Here is a 21,556-nt window from a genome sequence, read left to right on the forward strand (position 1 = left end):
TATATATATATATACTTAAATAAAATAGTAAACTATATATATATATATACTTAAATAAAATAGTAAACTGTACATTATACGTATTTAACAACAATTTTATTTAAATATAACCATTTTTTATTAAATAATTCTTATATTTTTTAAATTTAATACATAATCTCCATATTAAATGAGTTAAATATTAATTAGCTTTACATTTAGCACTACAACACGTAATCAAATAAATTTAGATTAAGGACAATGACAAATTGGATGTTTGCGATCCTTTCGATCTCTCGTAAAATATTTCATTAGGATCTCGTAAAACATTGTGCGATAAACGCTCGCGATAGTAAAGGCGATGCTTGTATATTGACAGCCATCTTTCCACATGATTACAGCACGCTCGTATTCAACGAGGCAACGATGCAAAGCAGAAAGCGGGTTATCGCGAATATATCACGCCGGGGAGAAATTAATCTCGCGCACTACCAATCGATCGCACCGACAACGTAATAAGCCATTATAACGATATGCTTAATCCGACCAACTCGCTCGCTTACCTTTCACGTAATCTACGTGCCGTTCATTAACAAGCAGCACGAGTCTTGCCATGTGCATTACGCATAATACATGATAGGCTCTCGCTTGTTATCCCGTAATGCATAAGACATAAAACAAAGCTTTTATTTTTCCCTCTTCTATTTCTCGGAATATCTCAATTAGAGATCTCAAATCACATATATAATAACAACATTATCCTCTTCTAATATTCTTATAGACTTTTTTATATTTCTTTTATGTTAATCTTGCGTGTATATATATATTAAAAATAATATAAGGCACACACACACACACACACACACAAAAAATAGATTATAATTTCTTTACCTTTAAAATCCATATTTGTAATCATGTACGTAATTACGAAAATTAATTAGGTTTTTGATATTGCAAACCAATATCGACAGATATATCTATGACTATGATATTAAATTATCTGTATGCTGAAAACTAATCAAAGCCAAAATCAGTTTTAGTTATTGTAAATATTATGCAAATGCAGATCCTGCATTTTTGATTAATTTTTAATACAACACGCAGAGGATATTTTTGCGTTAGTTTTTACCAGTAAAGAAAAAAGTCTGTAATTAAATACGTAATACGCATGGTGGAGGAAGTCACGTATACATTGACTTTCCGCGATCTCTGCGATTGTTTTCATGAAACAATGGAAAGTTACTTCAGTTTAAACGAAGCTGTCACGCGTGCTGACAAATTGTTCGCCGTTTTGCCACAGTGCATCCTGCAAAGGATCGTCTATGCAGTTCATGCATAGATTTGTACATAACATTCAAGATAAATACAACGAAGTTTCTAATCAATAAGGCCGATGTGTTTTAAATTTCCTAATGATCCTAATGTTTTTAAATTTTATTTTCTGAAAAACTCATTTAAAAAAACGAATGTAAAAATATTAAAGGTTCCGTTTTCTATACTAAATGAGACCCCATTTCGAATATATAAACAGGTGTATCATAATGTTATATAGATATTCTATTTTTTTATGTAATTCTGCATAAATATTATAAAACTTTCTTTCGTTTGCACAAAAGTGTATTTCTTAACTGTATTGTAAAGGAAATCAAATATTTTTTTAATAGATAAAATAATATATGTATATGAGAGAACCTATGTATGTGTGGTATACTGAAAAATTGTTTATTTTAAATTGCATTTTATCCCCAATGTGATCTATTTATTCGCAACAAATGGTGCTGCAATTGCTTAACAATAAAATCGTACGCGTGCTAGACACAACAACCAGGAAATTGAAGTAACGCGTTAACCATGCATTACATTACAAGTCACTTTTTTGATAATAAACTAGTAACGGTGTTATCTTTTTGTTTTTGTAATTATAACAGCAACGTAATTAAACATTTTTGGTAACGGTAATGAATTTTACAATTACTTTTATCGCTACTTTTTATAATTGAAATATATTTGTATATGACATAAATTTTTATATATTCAATCTTCTTTCTGTATCAATCTTCTATTCTATTCTGTATTGTTTATATATACATACATATACATATATATGTATATTATATAGCTTAGATATCATTTTTAATCAATTTCTATCTGCACCGAATATGCATCTTACAATTAGTTATGTTTTCACATACCAGTCTAATATCATTATTGCTTTTATTAATATTTGAACAAAAATATTGTATATTTTTAAAAAATTAATGGAAAAGTAATGAATTATCTACTTTTTAATCGGTATCGGTAACGATAACGAGTTACTTCTGATTCAGTAACTAATAATAACGAGTAACGGTAACTAATTATTTTCAAAAAGTAATCTTTTCCATTCTCTGACAGTAACACACAGTAGATACGAGTTACTGTGAATGCTGTGAATATAAATATGCGTTGCACGCAGGATATGGAAACGTGCCTCGTCATACACGTCGCCATGTCGAAATTGACAAGTACTAGAAGATATGTTCCACGCCGAGGCGGCTCTCATGTGCACCCGTGACTGCGTATATGTCACGAACGAACGAAACCTGTCGCTCACGCGACCGAACGTCCTAAACCAGGATAAGCAAAAACTGATATCGATAAAACCAGACGTGTAATTTCGGTGAACTTGTTACAAAACTACCCAATTACATAATATATGTGTCCGTGCTGAATTATACATAATATATCTACGTATAATTTTTACAAAAGTTGAAAATATTTACGATCATGAAAAAAAAAACATTTATAAAAGAAATCTATCATTTAATTTTGTTATCATTTGAAAGTCTTTCAGATATAATTTGTAGTATGTCTCTTTAGATATTTAAATTTTTTGATTATAAATTTTCAATATCTATAACAATGATTTCATAGTGCGATAATAAAGAAAAGACTATAAAGGAAACACGGTGAAGAAATATTAGCTTAGCAAATATATAACACTAGCCGACATCATTTTAGCCTTAAAGTTACTTCTGATAGATTTCGATGCTAATTACGTTCGGTTACTTTAAAGTAAAAAAAAAAGGTTAAATTTTTGTCAACTTTCGTCGCACAATATAATTTCGGTAATAAAAAATTTCTCTATTGGTTAGTTATATCAAAAGTATAGTATACCAAAAAAATACAATATTAAATTAAATGTACTATCAAAACGTTCTAAATATTATGATCGTGTCAGAATTCACTTGCTATAGTTTACTAAGTCTCGTGACGATTAATGCAGTTCATCATTTCATGTTACCTTCTCACAGACAGTTTCTATGACAGACATATGATGATATGATACGTCTAATTATACGATATTGATAATTCAATAACTTAATAATAATTAATTGAACTTGTCCTTCCTAGGTTCACATCATAAGTCGTCAGTAATGGTAGCACTTACATTAATCTCGCATGTCAGAACAGAATTTAATTTTAAGATATTCATGTATAACAGTATAAATTACAAGCAGTCATCTAGAATTTCGTCCGTAATTATATCGTTTCAGTAATGTATAACAGTAATGTAACTCATGCACAGAGAAAGACGTGGCAGAGTTCGGTTATCATGCGATATGTAATTATTCGCGAATCGCTTTACGAACAGAATTTTCGTCTCTAAATAAGATATAGTCGCATATTAATGGATCTTTAGTATTTCTATGTAATTACGAAGTATAACATCCGGGATATGTTGCTGCCAGACTCCCATTTCGTATTGAGTTTACGAGCGGTAAATGTGTAGATATATATCCTTTATTTTCGTGCACCATGTATCTGTTCGTATGCAAGTTTGGTTGTATATATGTCTATCTTGGTTCTCAAACTTTTTTTATCACAATCATGCAGCATGTTGACAATTAGATATACATATATTGAATCAATAAGCTTTACATAAAATTAAGCTATTAATAAATTTGCTTTCAACAAAAAAAAATCTAAGATTGAAATCAAATATTTAATTATTTTAAGTAAAGTTTGTGACACAATTTTTTGAGAGTCACTGATCTACGCATATCAGATATATACAAGCGTATAAAACTCTTACAGGTACGTCGATTTATTCGCACATAAACCATTATGTGAAATACTTCAGTATTTCAATATGCATAAATATAGTCAAAAATAACAACGATGTTTCGATATCACAATTTATGTCCGCATGTATAATTGTGAGATTAAACCAACTTACCAAGTGAAGTTCGATCATAATTATGCTTTGGGTTTCGTCCGGATGAAACTATATTGTTAATCCATCCGAACGAGACTATGGCATAATTTTAAGTATATAATAACATTAACAATTTTCCGTGAATACATAAATACTATTTAATTATGATCTAATAAAATTAGTAAGAAGATATAATATTTATAACACAGTGATATAATACATTTATAACAATTTCAACTGCTAAATATTTTGAACGTTTTGATATTTTAGGTGGAGATGGTAGGGCTCACGGGTATTATCAAGTTCGATCATCAGGGATTTCGCTCCGACTTCGTTCTAGACATCATCGAGCTGAATAACAAAGAAGGCTTGAAGAAAATCGGTACTTGGAACAGTACCAAAGGTATCAACTTTACGAGAAGCTACGGTGATGTTTACAGTCAAATCGTTGAAAACTTGCAGAATAAGACTTTCATCGTGACGACTATACTGGTGAGTGACGTTTTCAAAGAATACACGCGGCTTTTCTCTTTCAAACATCAGAATAATATATTGAATAAAAACTTTCATCTTTGAATACAAATGCTCAGGTTTTGTTTCTTTGAATCTTATACGTAATTGGATAAGTACGATTTAATTTGAATAAAGATTATATATAATTTTGTTTTCTTGTTTTTTTAAATAAATTTTGTTATATAAGTAACATTCTTTCTTCCATTATAGAAGAAGAGAGAAAGAGAGAGAGAGAGAGAGAGAGAGAGAGAGAGAGAAATACCAATTAATTATAAATATATTAATTTATATTTACTAACTTTTTTTTATTTTATTAATATCTAAACCAAATTGTACTAATGAGAATACAAATTTATAGAAACTTATAAATAAATAATTATAATTATATAATAAGATAAATCTTTAAAAGAAACTTTAGGAAAAAAATTATTTACAACTCTTATAAGAATCGCTCATTTTATATAATCCCATCGATTTGTCTCTCTCCGATTATGATGAGCTTTAATATCATTTTCTATTTTTGTATATCTATTCCAATTTTTAAGGGGTAAAACAATCCTTAGAAAAAAAGTCGGTTATTTTTTATTTTGAAGCGAATATTGTCGAAACTATGAGATAGAAAAAATGTTTAAAATAAAAGTTTAATGATTTTAAGAGTGCTCAATAATTATAATTCAAAAGCAATTTTTTAAAATTTATTTTTTACAAATAAAAAAATTTTTTACAAATTTTTTAAATTTGTTATTCTAAAGTACTCTCGAAACAATTCAACTTTTATTTCAAATATATTTTCTATCTCTCATAGTTTCGATGATATTCGCGTCAAGATAGAATAACTGTTTTTTTTCTAAGGGGTTTTATTTCTTAATAATGCAAACACATACAAAAAATACGTACCTTTATTTTTATCTTAAAAAAATGGCATCTTTAAAATTCATCAAAGTCAAAGGGAGACACTTCTGTGCTTTTCCTTGTTATCTCTTGAGATATAAATTTTGAAAGTGCGAAATTTGGTTTAGAATGTAAAAAAAATTCTAAATTATTTATTTCTTTTGAAGATATATGCTTGCAAAAATCGTAGCAATCGCGCGACTGACACGGAAATCGTTGCTTTAATCGAAGTGCGAACAAAACAGAACGTCGTCGCATTTAAGCGGAGAGGAAAAAAATGTTCCATCCATTAGTAAAACTTGCGCGCTTGTTAGCTTACCGCTCCCATTTTTTCCTAGAGAGAAAAGAAGACAAGAGAGAAATACCGGGAATCGAATACACACACACACACACGCACATGACTTATTGTTAATTGAAGTTTTCGTAACGGTCGATCACGTTACTTATTCTCACGCTAATTGCGACAACAAATAATGTACTTGATAATGCAAGATTAAGTGCCTTGAAACTCGCCCGAGAAAGGGACGGCCGCAAGTTTCCCGCGGTGAAGCCTGGCATGGTAAGAAGCGGGAACATCGCATGAGAATCATTCTCATAAAAACTTCGATGTCCTAACGTTTCTTTGATCGATACACCAAGATCCGCAACTAAACAAATCTGTCTAATAAGAACATATATGCCTTAGGTACACGCATACATTACGGAATATTCCGTGAGACTTACATTAAAATCTTAATTAAAAGATCAATAAATTTTGACAAGATTCATAAAAATATAGAACGTATAGTAATTGACGTGTTTCTATTATTAGAAATAAATACCAGGTTTTATCATAATTTCCTAATTTCCATTATTAAAAATATTTTACCATTTATATACTCAAATTGCAAATTTAGAAAAATCAAATTGATTTGATTATAGATAATTGTAAAATAACGTTATTTGCATGTATTTATAAACCTTGATATTCTTCCCAAGTCTTTTAATAATCAATACGTACTAAAGGTTGTACTAAATCTTCTAAACCAATCTCGATATTGATACGAGCGTCGCTAAGATTATTACTGCAGATATTATAACTTCAGTGGCGGTTTCGTTGAGAGCTTTCGTCGATAAGTTGATTGCTGCTATCGATAAACTCGTAGCGTTCCTTTAAACGCCTATATGCAGCACAGTATTGACAGCAGCTCATTACCTCATCGCAGAGCGCGCCGTACTGTATGCGGAAGGACTCGAGCGAGAAGCTTACCGGAAACGCGCAATTCGAAGGCTACAGCGTCGACTTGATTTACGAGATATCGCGGCTGCTTGGATTCAATTATACGTTCCGGCTTGTGCCGGACGGACGTTACGGCTCGTACAACTCGCAGACGAAGGAATGGGACGGGATGATGAAGGAGCTGCTCGAGCAAAAGGCCGATCTCGCGATCGGTGATCTCACCATCACGTACGATCGGGAACAGGTTGTGGACTTCACGACGCCGTTCATGCCTTTAGGTGAGAGCCGACATTACGAATGCAGCAAATATCGCTGCGATTTTACGATTCACATAAACATGTTGTGAAAGGAGCTGTAAAAAAAATGTGTCATTTCACGTAAATAGCTTAGAATGATGTTATAACATTTTCTAACGATACTGTGCTGCTTCCATAGCCTTGAGCAATAAGATGTGGAGAAAGATAAACACATTTCAAGCACGTTATTGATATCAGAATACTATTTAATTACGTCTCTGAGCAAAACAGTTAAAAATTTAAAATTGTACTTCTGCAAAAATAATGGTACGTTATACAATAGTAGTGTCGTAGAAGCAAAATTATTATCTCGAATTAAAATAACGGGGGTAAAATTTAAAATATCACATACCGAGCAATCTTTGTCCTACATATCTCCGAAATAATTTCTCGAGCGCAATTTTGTGAGCTATTATGTACCTTCGTAAGCCATAGGTGGTCGTAATGAAAACCAGAATAAATCTCACGGGTGATTATACTCGGTCCACTATGTCCACACATCAATGCATTCTACCTATGGTCTCCACCGTGGCTAAGCATAAAATGAGAATTTTGAATTTCCAGGGATCAGCATACTTTACCGCAAACCCATAAAGCAACCGCCGAATTTGTTCTCGTTCCTCAGCCCACTTAGCCTCGACGTTTGGATCTACATGGCAACGGCTTATCTCGGGGTCTCCGTGCTCCTCTTTATATTAGCCAGGCAAGTGAAACCACTTTAAATTCCTCCGACAAAACGTCGTGACACTATTCTAGAAATTTGATCCCTTATCTAATCGATGCGATCGCGTCTCTTTTAGTATGATGCATCGATAAATTAAGTACGAAGGAAACGTGAACCTATCTTACTTCGACGATTTTTGTACGTCTTTCTTTCATAAATTTAAATAATGATCAAAATTTTAATTTATATCGATATTTATATTTCTTAATTCTCCACGACGAGAATATCTAATTAAAAATTTAACTTTTTGTTTTGTTTTTAATATAATTCTCGCTATTGGTTTACATACTGTATTAACTACCTTGTGCAAATCATTTATAAGTTTGATAAAAATTTGTTCAAATAATATACGTCAAGGTGAATTGTTATAAGATAAATGCAAAAATTTCCTCTAAAGGTAGACCTTTTATAATAAAAACGTTCAATGTCATTGGATCAGAACGTATTTGAAATCGTTAAATTTAGATTCACACCGTATGAATGGTACAACCCGCATCCGTGCAACAAAAATCCGGACCGTCTGGAGAACCGCTTCAAGTTCTTTAACTGCTTGTGGTTCACCATTGGCTCCCTAATGCGGCAGGGTTGTGATATTCTGCCAAAGTAAGCCCCTTCACGCATCGAGATAATGATCTTTATGCGCAAATAGGTGCTCATCGCATTTGTTGCATGTCACACTGGTAACATCACACGCTAGTTATCCCTTGGCAAAATTAAATACTCATTACTTTTGCGTTTTTCGTGTATAAATCATAAGAGCTATCGATCAGTGAAGAAAACATAGGCAGAAATAGCCTCGAGATGTCAAATTAAGCAATTTTCGTATTTTATCAAGAAATATAGAAACAAGATAAAAAAATTACATTAATTTATAAAGTACAATTTTATTGAATTAATTTAGAAAATTAATTAAGTTTCATATGACTATGCGGTAACTGAAACTAAGGGAATAAAATAATTCTGTCGTAATAATAATAAAATTAATTCTTTTCACACTAAGAAAATGAGGTATTTATATTAAAATAATAATTCTTTTAATAATATTTTTATTATTTACCTGTTTCATATATATTCTTGTATTATTCGCGCAGATTGCTTTCATCATAAAAAAAATAATCATTATGTCGCTTCAGCAAAAGATCTGCACGAAGCATATAATTTCACAAGTTTACATCGTCAATTTCAGAGAGTGACGACACAGACAAATTCGCGGATAGGTGCACGCTTTGTCATCTAATCTCGGTCCTTCCCCTTCACCTGTCCGCAGGTTCAGCCCCTACGAGTGGGAGAACCCCCATCCATGCAACGGCCAGTCCGAAGTCCTCGAGAACGAGTTCACCCTAATGAACTCGCTCTGGTTCACCATAGGCTCGCTCATGCAGCAAGGCTCTGATATAGCGCCGAAGTAAGTTACTGAAGAAGCACGCAGTGTATATAAACGTGGAGTACGACAATGTATAGAATCCATTATGTCGCTGTCATCAGCGTAAAACTAAGTTTAATCGTATGAGGGAAGCGAATGTACAGCGCGTTACAGTAGATTATGCAAATGATGGAAGTAACCGATAAACCTGCCGTGCTATATCGTAGGCTTGCTGCAACTGATTGTACACCAGGTATACCGGAAAACGTGAGAATTTTACTTGGCAAGAATATATTCCTTAACGGCTTTTGACGTCGACTCTTCTCTTCTTGAAGAATAATGAAAATTTAATCGATGGCTTAATTAGGAATCTACTTAATTAAAGGATTATAGCAAATGAAGCAGCAGCAGTGTGTAACAAAACTTTACTTTCTAGTTAATTCGAAACAGACTCTCTCTTTTAATGGGAAATTAACTTTCTAATGGATTATCAATTTAATATTCAAAATTAAAAGGTTCGAAATTAAGAAGCGAGTGGAATGCGCTTTATAAAAATGTGCTTTCTAAAATTGTCCAAGGATTACGTCTTGGTAACACGATTTCCGGTGTGCCGTATACAAACGCGGCAAAATTAATCACAACGCTTTACTTGTACATAGTTATCGAAATGCATGATATTGCGTGGCATGCGCTGAAAGCTTGGAACGCCCCTACACAAGTAGTTTCCAATAATTCCACGTGCTCGTTATACATGACATAATTGCGTTTATGTATACTCGCCGGTTTTCACATGTAAAATAATTCGCCCGCACACGTTTCATACAGGTATACCGTCCGTTCTCGCTTGCCAGCTTCTGCATTTGCCGTTTAATAGCAAACGCGAATCATTTAACTGCGAAACGGGTTATACCCGCAACGTATACAGCTGGCTCGTTACATAAAGCGAAGTTGAACTTCCGTACGCTCCATTACCTCCGCGTAAAAGGCGCAAAGTTACCTTCGAAAACTTTCTCGTACGGCAGGTGCCATTGATTTCTTTTTCTACGATTCGTATTTTCGACACGCTCTGCTTTATCGAGCACGAATCTACACGAGATGGTTTATGCGGACTACTTTGCGCTCAAATTCGCATGCTTTTCCATTTAAAGCGCCTCGCGATGGAAAACAGTATGCAGCCTTTGATCTCTTACCGTAGGGCCGTGTCGACTCGCATGGTCGCCGGTATGTGGTGGTTCTTTACGCTGATCATGATCTCCTCTTATACGGCCAATCTCGCGGCTTTTCTCACCGTCGAGAGGATGGATTCCCCGATTGAAAGCGCCGAAGATCTCGCTAAGCAGACGAAAATCAAATATGGTGCTCTCAAAGGCGGCAGCACGGCGGCTTTCTTCAAGGTGAGATTAATACTTTTATATACATTATTCATTGTATTCTTAAGAATGACATTGAAGCATTTTGTGTATTTTTGAGGATTATAATATTTATTCCGAAAATACGAGAGAACTCTTTGGTTATTTTAATAATGTTATTCAATAATAAAGTTACACTTATAAAAAATTGGTTGAATTAACCTGAAATACCTATATAATAATAATAATAATAATAATAATAAAACTATTTGATACGATATCTATGAACAATAATAAATTATAGTTAAAATTAAAATTACTTATAAATTGTATCTTGTTAATTCAACCATGATTGTATTTCTGCATACAACGCAGAAACTGAACAGAAAGGTTTAAATAAGATAGTATATTGTTATCTCAAGTCCTGCAAATAATTGAGTTAAATCCGCTTCTGACGGGCTAAGAATCTCCAATCGGAGCAACAACGGAACCGCAGGATGCGACCCGAGAATATTCTCCTATTAATTCGAGAGCGCCGATGCGTGCAATTAGGGATGTAAGCGAGCCGCGATATCCTTGCCCGAAGTAAGGCATGCCTACTTCGAGGTTAACCGATTTCCACTCCGACGTTCCACCGTTTAACGGCACGCGTTCTCAACCACGAAATTCCTGGCATGATCTAGGATTCCAATTTCTCGACGTACCAACGCATGTGGTCCTTCATGGACTCGGCGAAGCCGTCGGTATTTACGGTGAGCAACGGTGAGGGCGTGGATCGAGTGATCACAGGAAAAGGCAGTTACGCATTCCTGATGGAATCCACCTCCATCGAATACGTAATCGAAAGGAAGTGCGACCTTACTCAAGTCGGCGGACTCTTGGACTCCAAGGGATATGGCATAGCCATGCCACCAAGTAAGTGTTAATAAGAAACGCTTTTATACGTGTGCATTACATGCCACAGAAGGAATTGCAATAAAAATTCATGCGATTCATACAAACGCGTTCTTAAATGAAAATCGTAGAAACATGAAAAGAAGTTCAATGATTAAAACGTGAAGAGGAAAAGATAAGTGAATGGGAAACGTTAATATGAACTTCTCGAAATCATTTTTGTATCAATCTGTGTATGTAACTTGTATCTGGTACAAATACTGCAAAATAGAAAAAAAAAATAATTTTTATTAAATATTTTGTTTTTATTATTTGAATACATTATAAATTATATACTATATTTAACGCTTCAATCATCACGAAGTAATTTAATATATCGTTAATTTGTATTGCTTGAACAAAAATCAAATATGTTATAATAATATATAATATCTCAATAGTTGTAGATTTCAATGCTATGCTATTCAATGCAAACGCTACAATGCTAATTAACTTTTTTGCCACATCTCGACAATTCAAACACATTACTCCAATACAAATATATGATGAATGAAGATTTTAGAATAATAGATGATTGTACAATATGCGACCAAAGTATTAATCAACATGCAATCAATCGGAGTATTAAAATCTACAATTGTTAAAGGACGCATCATTATGTTATGTTGAATCTAATGCAAACGAACGATGTATTAAATACATATTTGATTTATTAAATATTAGCTTTTTCTATGTTTAAATAAATATTATTATTTATCCGATTCCATTTAACCAAGTCTGTGATTTTAGTTTACGTTATATTTATTTCTCTTTCTCGTGCTTGGACATTATTACAGAAGTTCAAAATTATATGCCCAACTTTAATAATTTAGCAAATAGAAAAGATAATTTTATTTATCAACTTTCAACATTACGATATCTCAATAACTCCCATTAATGGAAGTAGCGAACATGGAACATTCGGAAGAAAAAGTGTCTCAATCAATATATTACAGTATAAAGTGCTTATATCGGTCTATCGACTCTCCTGAATAAAAGAAATTCCCATTCAATTAAAAGTTCTCCTTCACGCAAATGAAATTCTGATAGAAAGAAAATGCAAATCGTTCCCTCTTCGCATCGTGAGATTCGCACAAGCTAGTTGGTTTATCTGCCACGCTTATCCCGAGAGATCGAATAAAATCGCATTGCCGGTCTCCTTGCTGATCTCGCGGCTGCGTGAAAATACCGGTCGATAGCAAGTGTCGCCATGAAGGAAGCGATCGCGCGCGGGATTGTCGGCAAAACGTTGGCGCGAGGGAACGATTGCCACAACGGTACTTCCGAAAGTTGCGCGAAAGTACGACGCTACGAGGCGATAAAAGCACCCTGGAAGGAGTTCCTCAAAACGACCTTGGAACTTCAGACTCGCCATATAGAACGGCCATAAGCGAGGCTATCCTGAAGCTGCAAGAGGAAGGGAAACTTCACATGCTGAAAACGCGCTGGTGGAAGGAGAAGCGAGGCGGCGGATCTTGCAGGGTGAGCAAATATGTATCTTAAAACGAATTTACACGGTTTACTTGTAATCTCAGAATGTACGAGTCTTACGACGAAATTTTAGAAAACTTGTTACATAGAAACGATATAATAACTACGAAAAGCTTTTAACTCAGATGTTACGGAAAAAAATTAATTTGAAGAAAATCTGAAAAATAAGATTTGACAGAAAGTGGAGCAGACACATTTCTTTGTGTACGAAATGAATATGGAAAAAGAAATTAACAATAACCATACTTTAACAATATATTCTCGCAAAAATGATTGATACAGATATATACAGGATATACTTTAAAAACACAAAAACAATTTTAATTATAACTGCCTTTTATTTTTTATCAATAAACGAACAAAGTATAATCAATGAATAAAAGTTTATTGATCTTCATACCATTTTACATTGAATTTCTGCCTATTCTAATTAATGGTTCTTTTTACGGTAATTTCTTTATCCATTATATCCATTTTAATATGCTTTGTGAAAGAAAATCTTGTGTGAATTTGTTTTTAATCCATCGTCAATTCCCTCACTTTTCTCATGAAGGATATTCTGGCACGCTAGCGCACTCAAGAAGTGCGCGTTCGAAATTCTTGCGCCAGACTCCAGCAACTCTCCTCATCCGTCAGAGAGGAGGTTGCTGGAGGTTGAGGCGGCACGCGAGGAAGACTATTTCGCGAATTCACGAAATCGAGGTTTCACCAAGCTCGCGATCATCGTTGCGCGCACTGCTATTTCTCGCGCAGCTACGCCAATAAATTCTTCCGATAATTCACCGGCTTCTCCTCCCTCGAGCAACCTTACCGCAATTTGATGGACGAACGTAGATAGATAATTATAACGAGGAATTAATTCCTCGATGTTATTCTCTATTTGCAAATGTTGTAACGCTGAAGATCTCTAATGACATGTAAGCTGTACCTTCAAAATTACAATTATTAGTTGGTCTAAGAAGAGAGTATAATATAATATTAAAGAACATATAATTTATATTTCTAACTTATTTAGGATATATACATATTGGGATATCTCCATGTAAAATATTGCCGATTTTGTTACAACTTGTGTTTTACGGATTAAAGTAAGTTTAAGGACGGATATGACGTCACGACGCTTAAAGTTTAACGCTTACGTCCACTTAAAGCAAGGTTGTGGACCGAGCATATATTTTCTTATCCATATTGAGTCTTTTTTTAATTTTTAACAGAGCTGTCAACGAGATTGAAAAGGTTCCATGATTTTTTCTCAGTCTTTTAATTCTCCGATTTTTCCCGATTTTCTCAATTTTTCTTTACCGCTAACAATCCTGAATATGCTATTTACTCTCCTCCCAACATTTTAATCCATCAGCCTAAGTGCGTGCGAGTGAGTACGATCAAATTTTCGCAATATTATCCACGACGCTCAATCCTCTGCGAACCGCTTCAATAATGAACATCCAAGCGCGAAAGCCGCGTGTGCATTAACGACGTGCACAACAGACTAAACGTGAAAACCACCGTTTCCCCAGCGGCGCATTACCCATGCAGCAAGCTATATTCTACCTGTAACCACTCGCGTTAATGTGCCACAGGCTAATCGATGTTTCTCTCACGGTTAGGACGACACCTCGAAGAGCAGCTCGGCGGCGAACGAGCTCGGTCTGGCGAACGTCGGCGGAGTCTTCGTAGTGCTGATGGGCGGCATGGGTGTTGCCTGCGTGATCGCAGTCTGCGAATTCGTGTGGAAGAGCCGAAAAGTAGCCATCGAGGAGCGGGTGAGTGACGCGAAATAGCACATAGAGGAAGATCACGCGATAATCATACCGGAAATCATCGCCTCAGGATCCGCCGCTACACAACTCGATCCTGACGCGATTTATCCCGACATACCGCGCGAGTACATCAGTTGATGTTCGCACGATGGTGGAGTTCCTCTCTGATGGTCTCTATACAGAATCACTCGGGTCTGATCGCTCGCACGGCTCGAGACCCTCGGCGATCCACGATGTCGTCCACGAGGACGACGAAAATTATAGCCTTCACGCGTACATAATTTCCTTTATTTTTTCTACCACTATCGTTACCGCCGTACACCATTACTCACATTCGTCATTATCCTCATTGTCTCGCTGTACGCGAATATATCGTCGTTAGTCGGACAAGCAAGACGTTCGTCTGTCCTCGCTCATCACTGAGGACATATCGTTTCAAGTTTCTACGTTGAAGAAACGCCCAGAGTATTTGTGACTTGTATGAAATCCAAATAATCGAGCTTTTGAAAACAGTGAGAAAAATTGTCAAAAATTTATTTCGTGGAATTAATTACTAATGTTTGAAAGAATTTAGTCTTTAAATAATTGCCGCACTTTTTAAAAATTAATTTCATAAATTTTGAATTTTCGACGCAATTCAATCTTAAACTTATATTTTAAAATACATTTTATTCCTATTATTTTAATGTTAAAAAGTTATGTCGATTGTTTTAATTTCGATCTAGAGAGATCTATTAAGATACAAATGAACAGAAAGTCATGTTTATTGGCATTATACAAGAGTGTCGTGATTACCGCAGAGAGATGCGGCCACAGAAACGCAGTCAACTTGATGAAAAAATTTCCAACAAAATTCGCGTTAGCCGAGAGCGGGAAAATGGGATTAACGTATGCAAAGTCCCGTGCTGCGCACTCACGATGACCGGCACACGGTTTAAGCAACATGTATTCGTGCCAACGTTTACATATATTCAAAGAGAGAAGCAAACAGACAACTATTTGAGGAGGACTCTGTAGAAATACGAATATGCTTTGCGCGGATCATTCCCTGCGTACGTTAAAGCAAACAGCTCTATGTGCTGACGGACGTCGGTATTACTGTGTCTCCTTTCAAACCGCGTTACACTCCTATAGAGAAGTACGGTGAGAGCGAAGCCTTCTCCAAAAATTCAAATCGGCTGAAATCGATCATAGAACGAGATTCACATCCTGCGATGAATAGTACAGCTTTCGAACAGATCGGATGGCATATTTGAATTTTTATGATATGTAAGGCTTTTCATGATATGTGATATCGTTTTATGTTCGTCGTCATCACGGTCACTATCTCAATACCGAATACAATAGATAATATGTCGAAAAGATAAAAAATGCCAAAAATGAAAAAATAAGTATAATAAATGTACTAATTATCTCTTCTTATTATACACATATGAAATCGATTTATATTCTTCATTGTGAAAAAAATGATTAACCACGATGCTTACATAAAAAATTATAATAACAAACGATATAATAGATAATTCCAATATGCTTATATTATCAAAAATACAATGACAAAGCATGATAGAATTAAAAATTAGTTTTGTTTGCTTTCAAGGATTACCGATAATTAGCGCACTTCTTTTCTCGCTTTGATTATTGCAGCAATGACTAATACAACGAATCTGACTCGGGCATTTTGATGTTCTGTTCTAGAAGCAGAAATCCTCGGGGAAACCGATCTGCGAAGGTTTTACTGATCTGCACTAGCGACGGTACGCGCTGCGCTGCGAAAAAACTAATTCTTAAACTCTAGCCGTACCTCAAAACGTATCCGATCCGAGTTCAGTGGACCTAAAGAAGAACTCCATCACGAGAGATCGGAAAACTGTATAAAGATTAAAATTATCGTAAAATTATAGAACTAAACGAAAATAATCGGACAAAAGAAGCAACAAGCCTTGACCTTTCCAATTTTCCTTCTAAAATTTTGTCAAATACAATTTAATTTAATGGAATAGTCTGAAAAATACAAAAATATCTCTTCTTAAATTATAGCGTTCGCAAGAGTATAATGTATTCAACATTTTGAAAGTTAGAGCGATCAATCTGTTTTCAAAATTTATAGGATATCCTAAATTTACAATTAGTAGCCGTTTAAACCTAATTTATGACATAACTGAATTTAAACTTTTAATATACCTATTTTAAAAATTACCGTTTAAAATAAAAACTTATAAACAATTTTTTAATTTTTTGAAAATTTTCTTTTTTCTTCTTAATTTGATATCAAATTCTTGTTTCTATTCATGGCGACCAGATTATTGAAATTTAATTAATGGCAGTACAAATTTTTCAATAAAAACGTATGATTGTTGCAATACATAATAAATAACCAAAGTAAAAGAATGACATAAGTGAAAGATTGGAAAGGTCAATGTGATTGCCATTTGCTCATATCAAAACTTAGATTAATAAATGAAGACTTTAAACCTCGCAATAGGAAAGGCCATGTCCTTCCTCGCGAAGTCACGTTTCAATCGACATCAAAATACTTTAACAAGACAAAAACCGCGGTGTTCACAACTTATAGTAGTGCTGCGGACGAACTTTAAGAACAATCACGATTTTATACCGGCTAGATAGTAAATGTATAGTATACCAGATTATGAGACTTTTACTGTAAATAATATGTAATTGTCGAAGTAATCAATATACGATTGTAAGTGTGCGTGGAAGTCCGCACGCTTCTCGAGTTGATAATATTGTCATAAGTGATAATCCGAAAGAGCAAGTGGATATACGAGAAACTTACCATGTTGTTACCAAAATTGGAATACTTAACAATTTATTACTTCTCGTAATATTATAATAATGTTTAAAAATACATTAAAATTAACAATGTTCTTTCGATTAATTTAAAATATTATATTAATAATATTTTATATAATTATATGAAATATTATTATTAATTATATATGTATATAAAATTGAATATAAAATTTTCTTCAAATTTTTTAAGATTATTCTTGAAATTCGATCTACCAAGATTTTTTATTTTTATAAGTAAGAGTTTATTAAAAAATATTGTAATTACTAAATCTTTTTATTTTATATGTTGTAATATTAAAAACATTAATATAAATTTCAATAGAATTAACCAATGTACAGAACGAGTACAATATTATGTTAGAAAATTGTCATCTTTATCCACATGGAGCTTTCGTCACAATGTAATGTAAATTTCCGATCCATGTAAGAAGCACGCGGACTTCCAAAATTTCGTTATTGAATAGGCAAATCTCTGTGTCATGACGAAGTAACTTGTACGGAAATTACGATTTCGAAATGTTGCATTATTTATAACCGTAAATGAAATTGAAAGAACGCATATTGTGTGATGACAGTTTAGTATGACATTGTTAGTTGTGTCGCAATGTTTCTTGCTTCTCTCCCGTCACGGATTCATAGGAGGTGAGCATATTTATCTTTTATATTTTTCATTGTTAATATTGTATTAAATTTAACATAAAACATTTCAAGACTTCTAAACATACAAGATAATTTATTTATATTAATTATTTTATTTGTAAAAATTTAGAGTTAAGAATTTTTACTGAACTTCCCTAAAACAATAATTCAGATCTGATTCGTTAACACAATCTAAATCTTTTATCTCAATTCTGCTTTCTGTTTAGTTTTTCAGCTCAAATTTATTGAAAAATTACCTTGTAACAATTTTCAATTGCATCTTTGTAAAGAAAGCAAAAACTAATGAAATTTCGAGTTTTAATGTTTTGAGTTTGAACTGAACAACTCGTTTGCGATTCAATATGTGAGCTTTTCGCAATCGTCTTTTCATGGAACTTTCAGAACTCTGTGTGCTCGGAAATGGCAAGCGAATTGCGATACGCTTTGGACTGCGGCAACGAAAATAAAAAGTCGTCGAGGAAGGCGCTTTGTCGATGTCGGGGGCAACATTCAAGTCTGTCGATCGTTTCGGAGAAGGGCAAGTACGCAGCGTGCAACAAGTACAGGCACTTCGTTGGAAAAGCACCTCTGACGTGAACAAAGGGATGTCTGGCCGAGCGGAAAGGCCGAGTGATGAATTTCTTTGCGAAGTTAATTGTTTCCTTGCTCACTTGCAAATTAAAACATACATGATCGATCAATTTAAAACATGGACGGAATGGTCCAGAAAAAGAAATAGCTACAAAAATAATTAATTCTGACTGCGAAATCACTTTCAAATGTAACAAAAAAAAATGTGAATTATTCTCAGATAATTATTCTCAACAATTGTAGCGAGATTGAATTTTGTCGAGTTTCAAGTCAAACACAAATTCGGTATTATATCTCTTGATAGGAAAGAAAAAGAGAGAAAGCGTCGCGTCGTCGAAAGCTCTTAATGTCAGAAAAATCCCACAAATTCATTGCGACGAGAATTCGTGATGAAATTCAGAGACGATATTTAAAAGGAAACAGGGACTTAATTCTAATCGTGTACACACGTCTGTCCTTTTTTTACGAACCACCGTTGAATAAGATAGTCCATCATCTAGTTCCTCGTAAGATCTGTTGAACGTTATGCGAGGAAGATGCGTGCGAGAAAACGAGCGAATGAATGAGAATCACGTGGAATTGAGTGATCCTTCATCGACGTTGAAGATACACCATTTGTTATCACGTAAAGCATTCTATTGAAATTAATCCGAATATTCATCCATGTACGTAAATTTATTCGGGTACGGTGGAACGTAATACGCGCGTACAGTAGCGATTTCAAAGGTCTCCATGTGATATATAAATAACGCAAAAAGATTTTCACACATTTCACAATTTGCGAGACCAAGGGTCGTATTCTTGAAAAATATCGCATACCAAACTGTACGAAAATACTATAGCATACTTTATATATGTTACATATTAGATTTCCCTAGTTTTTCGAAAGCGTACTTTTCAAGAATCAGGCCCCTGATATCGTAAATGGCCATTTGCACTATTTTATATCACAATCCAACGTTTCGTATGTGTGATTCGCGATAAGTAATTACAATATTTTTGAGCATACTTTGTCTGAATTTATTCCTACCCTTAGCTGGTCCGACGGGGTCCATAAAGTCATTGAAAGATTATTTGTGTACACTGTAGAGTTAATTCTAATTATTCAGATACACATTATGTAGATAATACATTTCAAATCGTATTCACGTAATACGATTTTTATTTGATACAAAGAACTGCTCTATTCTCTTAACAGGATGATTTTCAAAAAATATATGTTGTTATTTTCACTAATATTTATTCGTTCGACTAACGTTTCCATGTTGATTCGCGTTTATGCGGACCTTGTGAACCAAGCAGTATTTATTTGAGTCTTCCCTCTAACTTAAAAAGAGAAAAATGTAATGTGGAAAAACGAACATTGCGAGATTCCAGTCTAGTATTTAAACTCTCGAAAATGAATGTTATATAAATCAGAGTATGAATGTTCGACGCCGTGTTGAAGAATGTATGGCATTCCAATAGATTGTACGCGGATACTATTTTAAGATCGAGCATAAAAGCGAAGAGAAGCGCAAAGTGTACGTTTTGTTCTTTTTCTCCTCTACTTACACCTTCCATAAGGATTTTGTTTCTCTCGACACAATTTGCCGAATTCTGAAATGCAAATCATAGAGTACGTACAGACACGTGATACATACATACACACATACGTACACATACACATATACACAATATACCAACTGTAAATATCATCGATACTATTACATACTCGTTACATACTTCCGTTCATATGTCGCGACATACAAGTTTGTTAAGAACCTATCGCGATTCTACTTCTTATATAAAATGTAATACAAGCATCAGCACATATTAAACGTGAATAAATTAATCGTCTGTAAATTCTCATTCAAATATTCTCTGTTATAATTGCCTTCGTCACACCTTTTTTCCCAATTAACCGGCTATTGCTATTTAACCATGACAATCCCTAGCTTATAACTGCATATTTTCCGTTATTTCTAAATTGCTCTAACAAATAATTAAATTATAAAACAGTATTAATTTTTCCTAATAAATAAAAAAAATCTTAATATTACGCTGTAAAAATGTCAATATATTTATTTCATATACATAATTTATCATCTTATATATGAGTTATATAATATGTAATATTTATGTATTTGTATATAAGAGATATTTTCAATAATATGTGAATGTATTTTGTTCTTGATCAAATATAATCCGATTTTGTGCATAATGTTCAAAATTGTAATATAGATAAAAATATTAAAACATAACATTGATAATATAGGCAAAAGTCAATAATCAAGACTAGTCTTTATATATATATATATATAGTTAAATATATAAAACTGTCTTAAAGACCACAGTTTTATATTTAAAATTATCTTAGATACAATATTAATAAAGTATAAATCAATCATATAGAGCTACACACACAGCATACACACACACACACACACACACACACACACACACACACATACAAATGCATCTTAAATTACTTATTGAAACGATCTTAAAATAAAAATTAATTACAAATACCAGTGCCTAAATATAAATATTACAAGATTAAGTAATTAAGAACACTAAAACAATAGCGATTTTTCTATTTCCAGTAATAGTGCGAGATAATTATATAATTTCAATTTCACTTTAATTACTTTAAGTTATACCTTTAAGTGCGATTACAATCTTAGTTTGCGTTATCCCTCTCCTATACAACTAATTTCTCTAATATCTAAATTAATACGCTCTTTTAACTCCACCCTTAATGTCAGTAATGTAATTAAAATATAGATAAATAAAAATGCATGTAAACGCATTGTT

General features: G+C 33.6%; 1 protein-coding gene across 1 annotated transcript in view; it reads left to right on the forward strand.

The window, feature by feature from the left end:
- KaiR1D (Kainate-type ionotropic glutamate receptor subunit 1D) overlaps window positions 1-16,652 on the forward strand; it is a 241,570-nt gene extending 224,918 nt beyond the window's left edge. The window contains exons 10-18 of the mRNA XM_018548528.1: window positions 4,448-4,669; window positions 6,787-7,078; window positions 7,661-7,799; window positions 8,286-8,423; window positions 10,379-10,577; window positions 11,216-11,447; window positions 12,832-12,947; window positions 14,564-14,719; window positions 16,415-16,652. Of these exons, the coding sequence (XP_018404030.1) occupies window positions 4,448-4,669; window positions 6,787-7,078; window positions 7,661-7,799; window positions 8,286-8,423; window positions 10,379-10,577; window positions 11,216-11,447; window positions 12,832-12,947; window positions 14,564-14,719; window positions 16,415-16,468 (1,548 nt within the window). The 3' untranslated portion in view covers window positions 16,469-16,652. The remainder of the gene's footprint in view (window positions 1-4,447; window positions 4,670-6,786; window positions 7,079-7,660; window positions 7,800-8,285; window positions 8,424-10,378; window positions 10,578-11,215; window positions 11,448-12,831; window positions 12,948-14,563; window positions 14,720-16,414) is intronic.
- Window positions 16,653-21,556: the final 4,904 nt, after the last annotated feature.

Source organism: Cyphomyrmex costatus, unplaced genomic scaffold (genome assembly GCF_001594065.2).
Source record: "Cyphomyrmex costatus isolate MS0001 unplaced genomic scaffold, Ccosl1.0 scaffold123, whole genome shotgun sequence".
Classification (NCBI taxonomy): domain Eukaryota; kingdom Metazoa; phylum Arthropoda; class Insecta; order Hymenoptera; family Formicidae; genus Cyphomyrmex; species Cyphomyrmex costatus.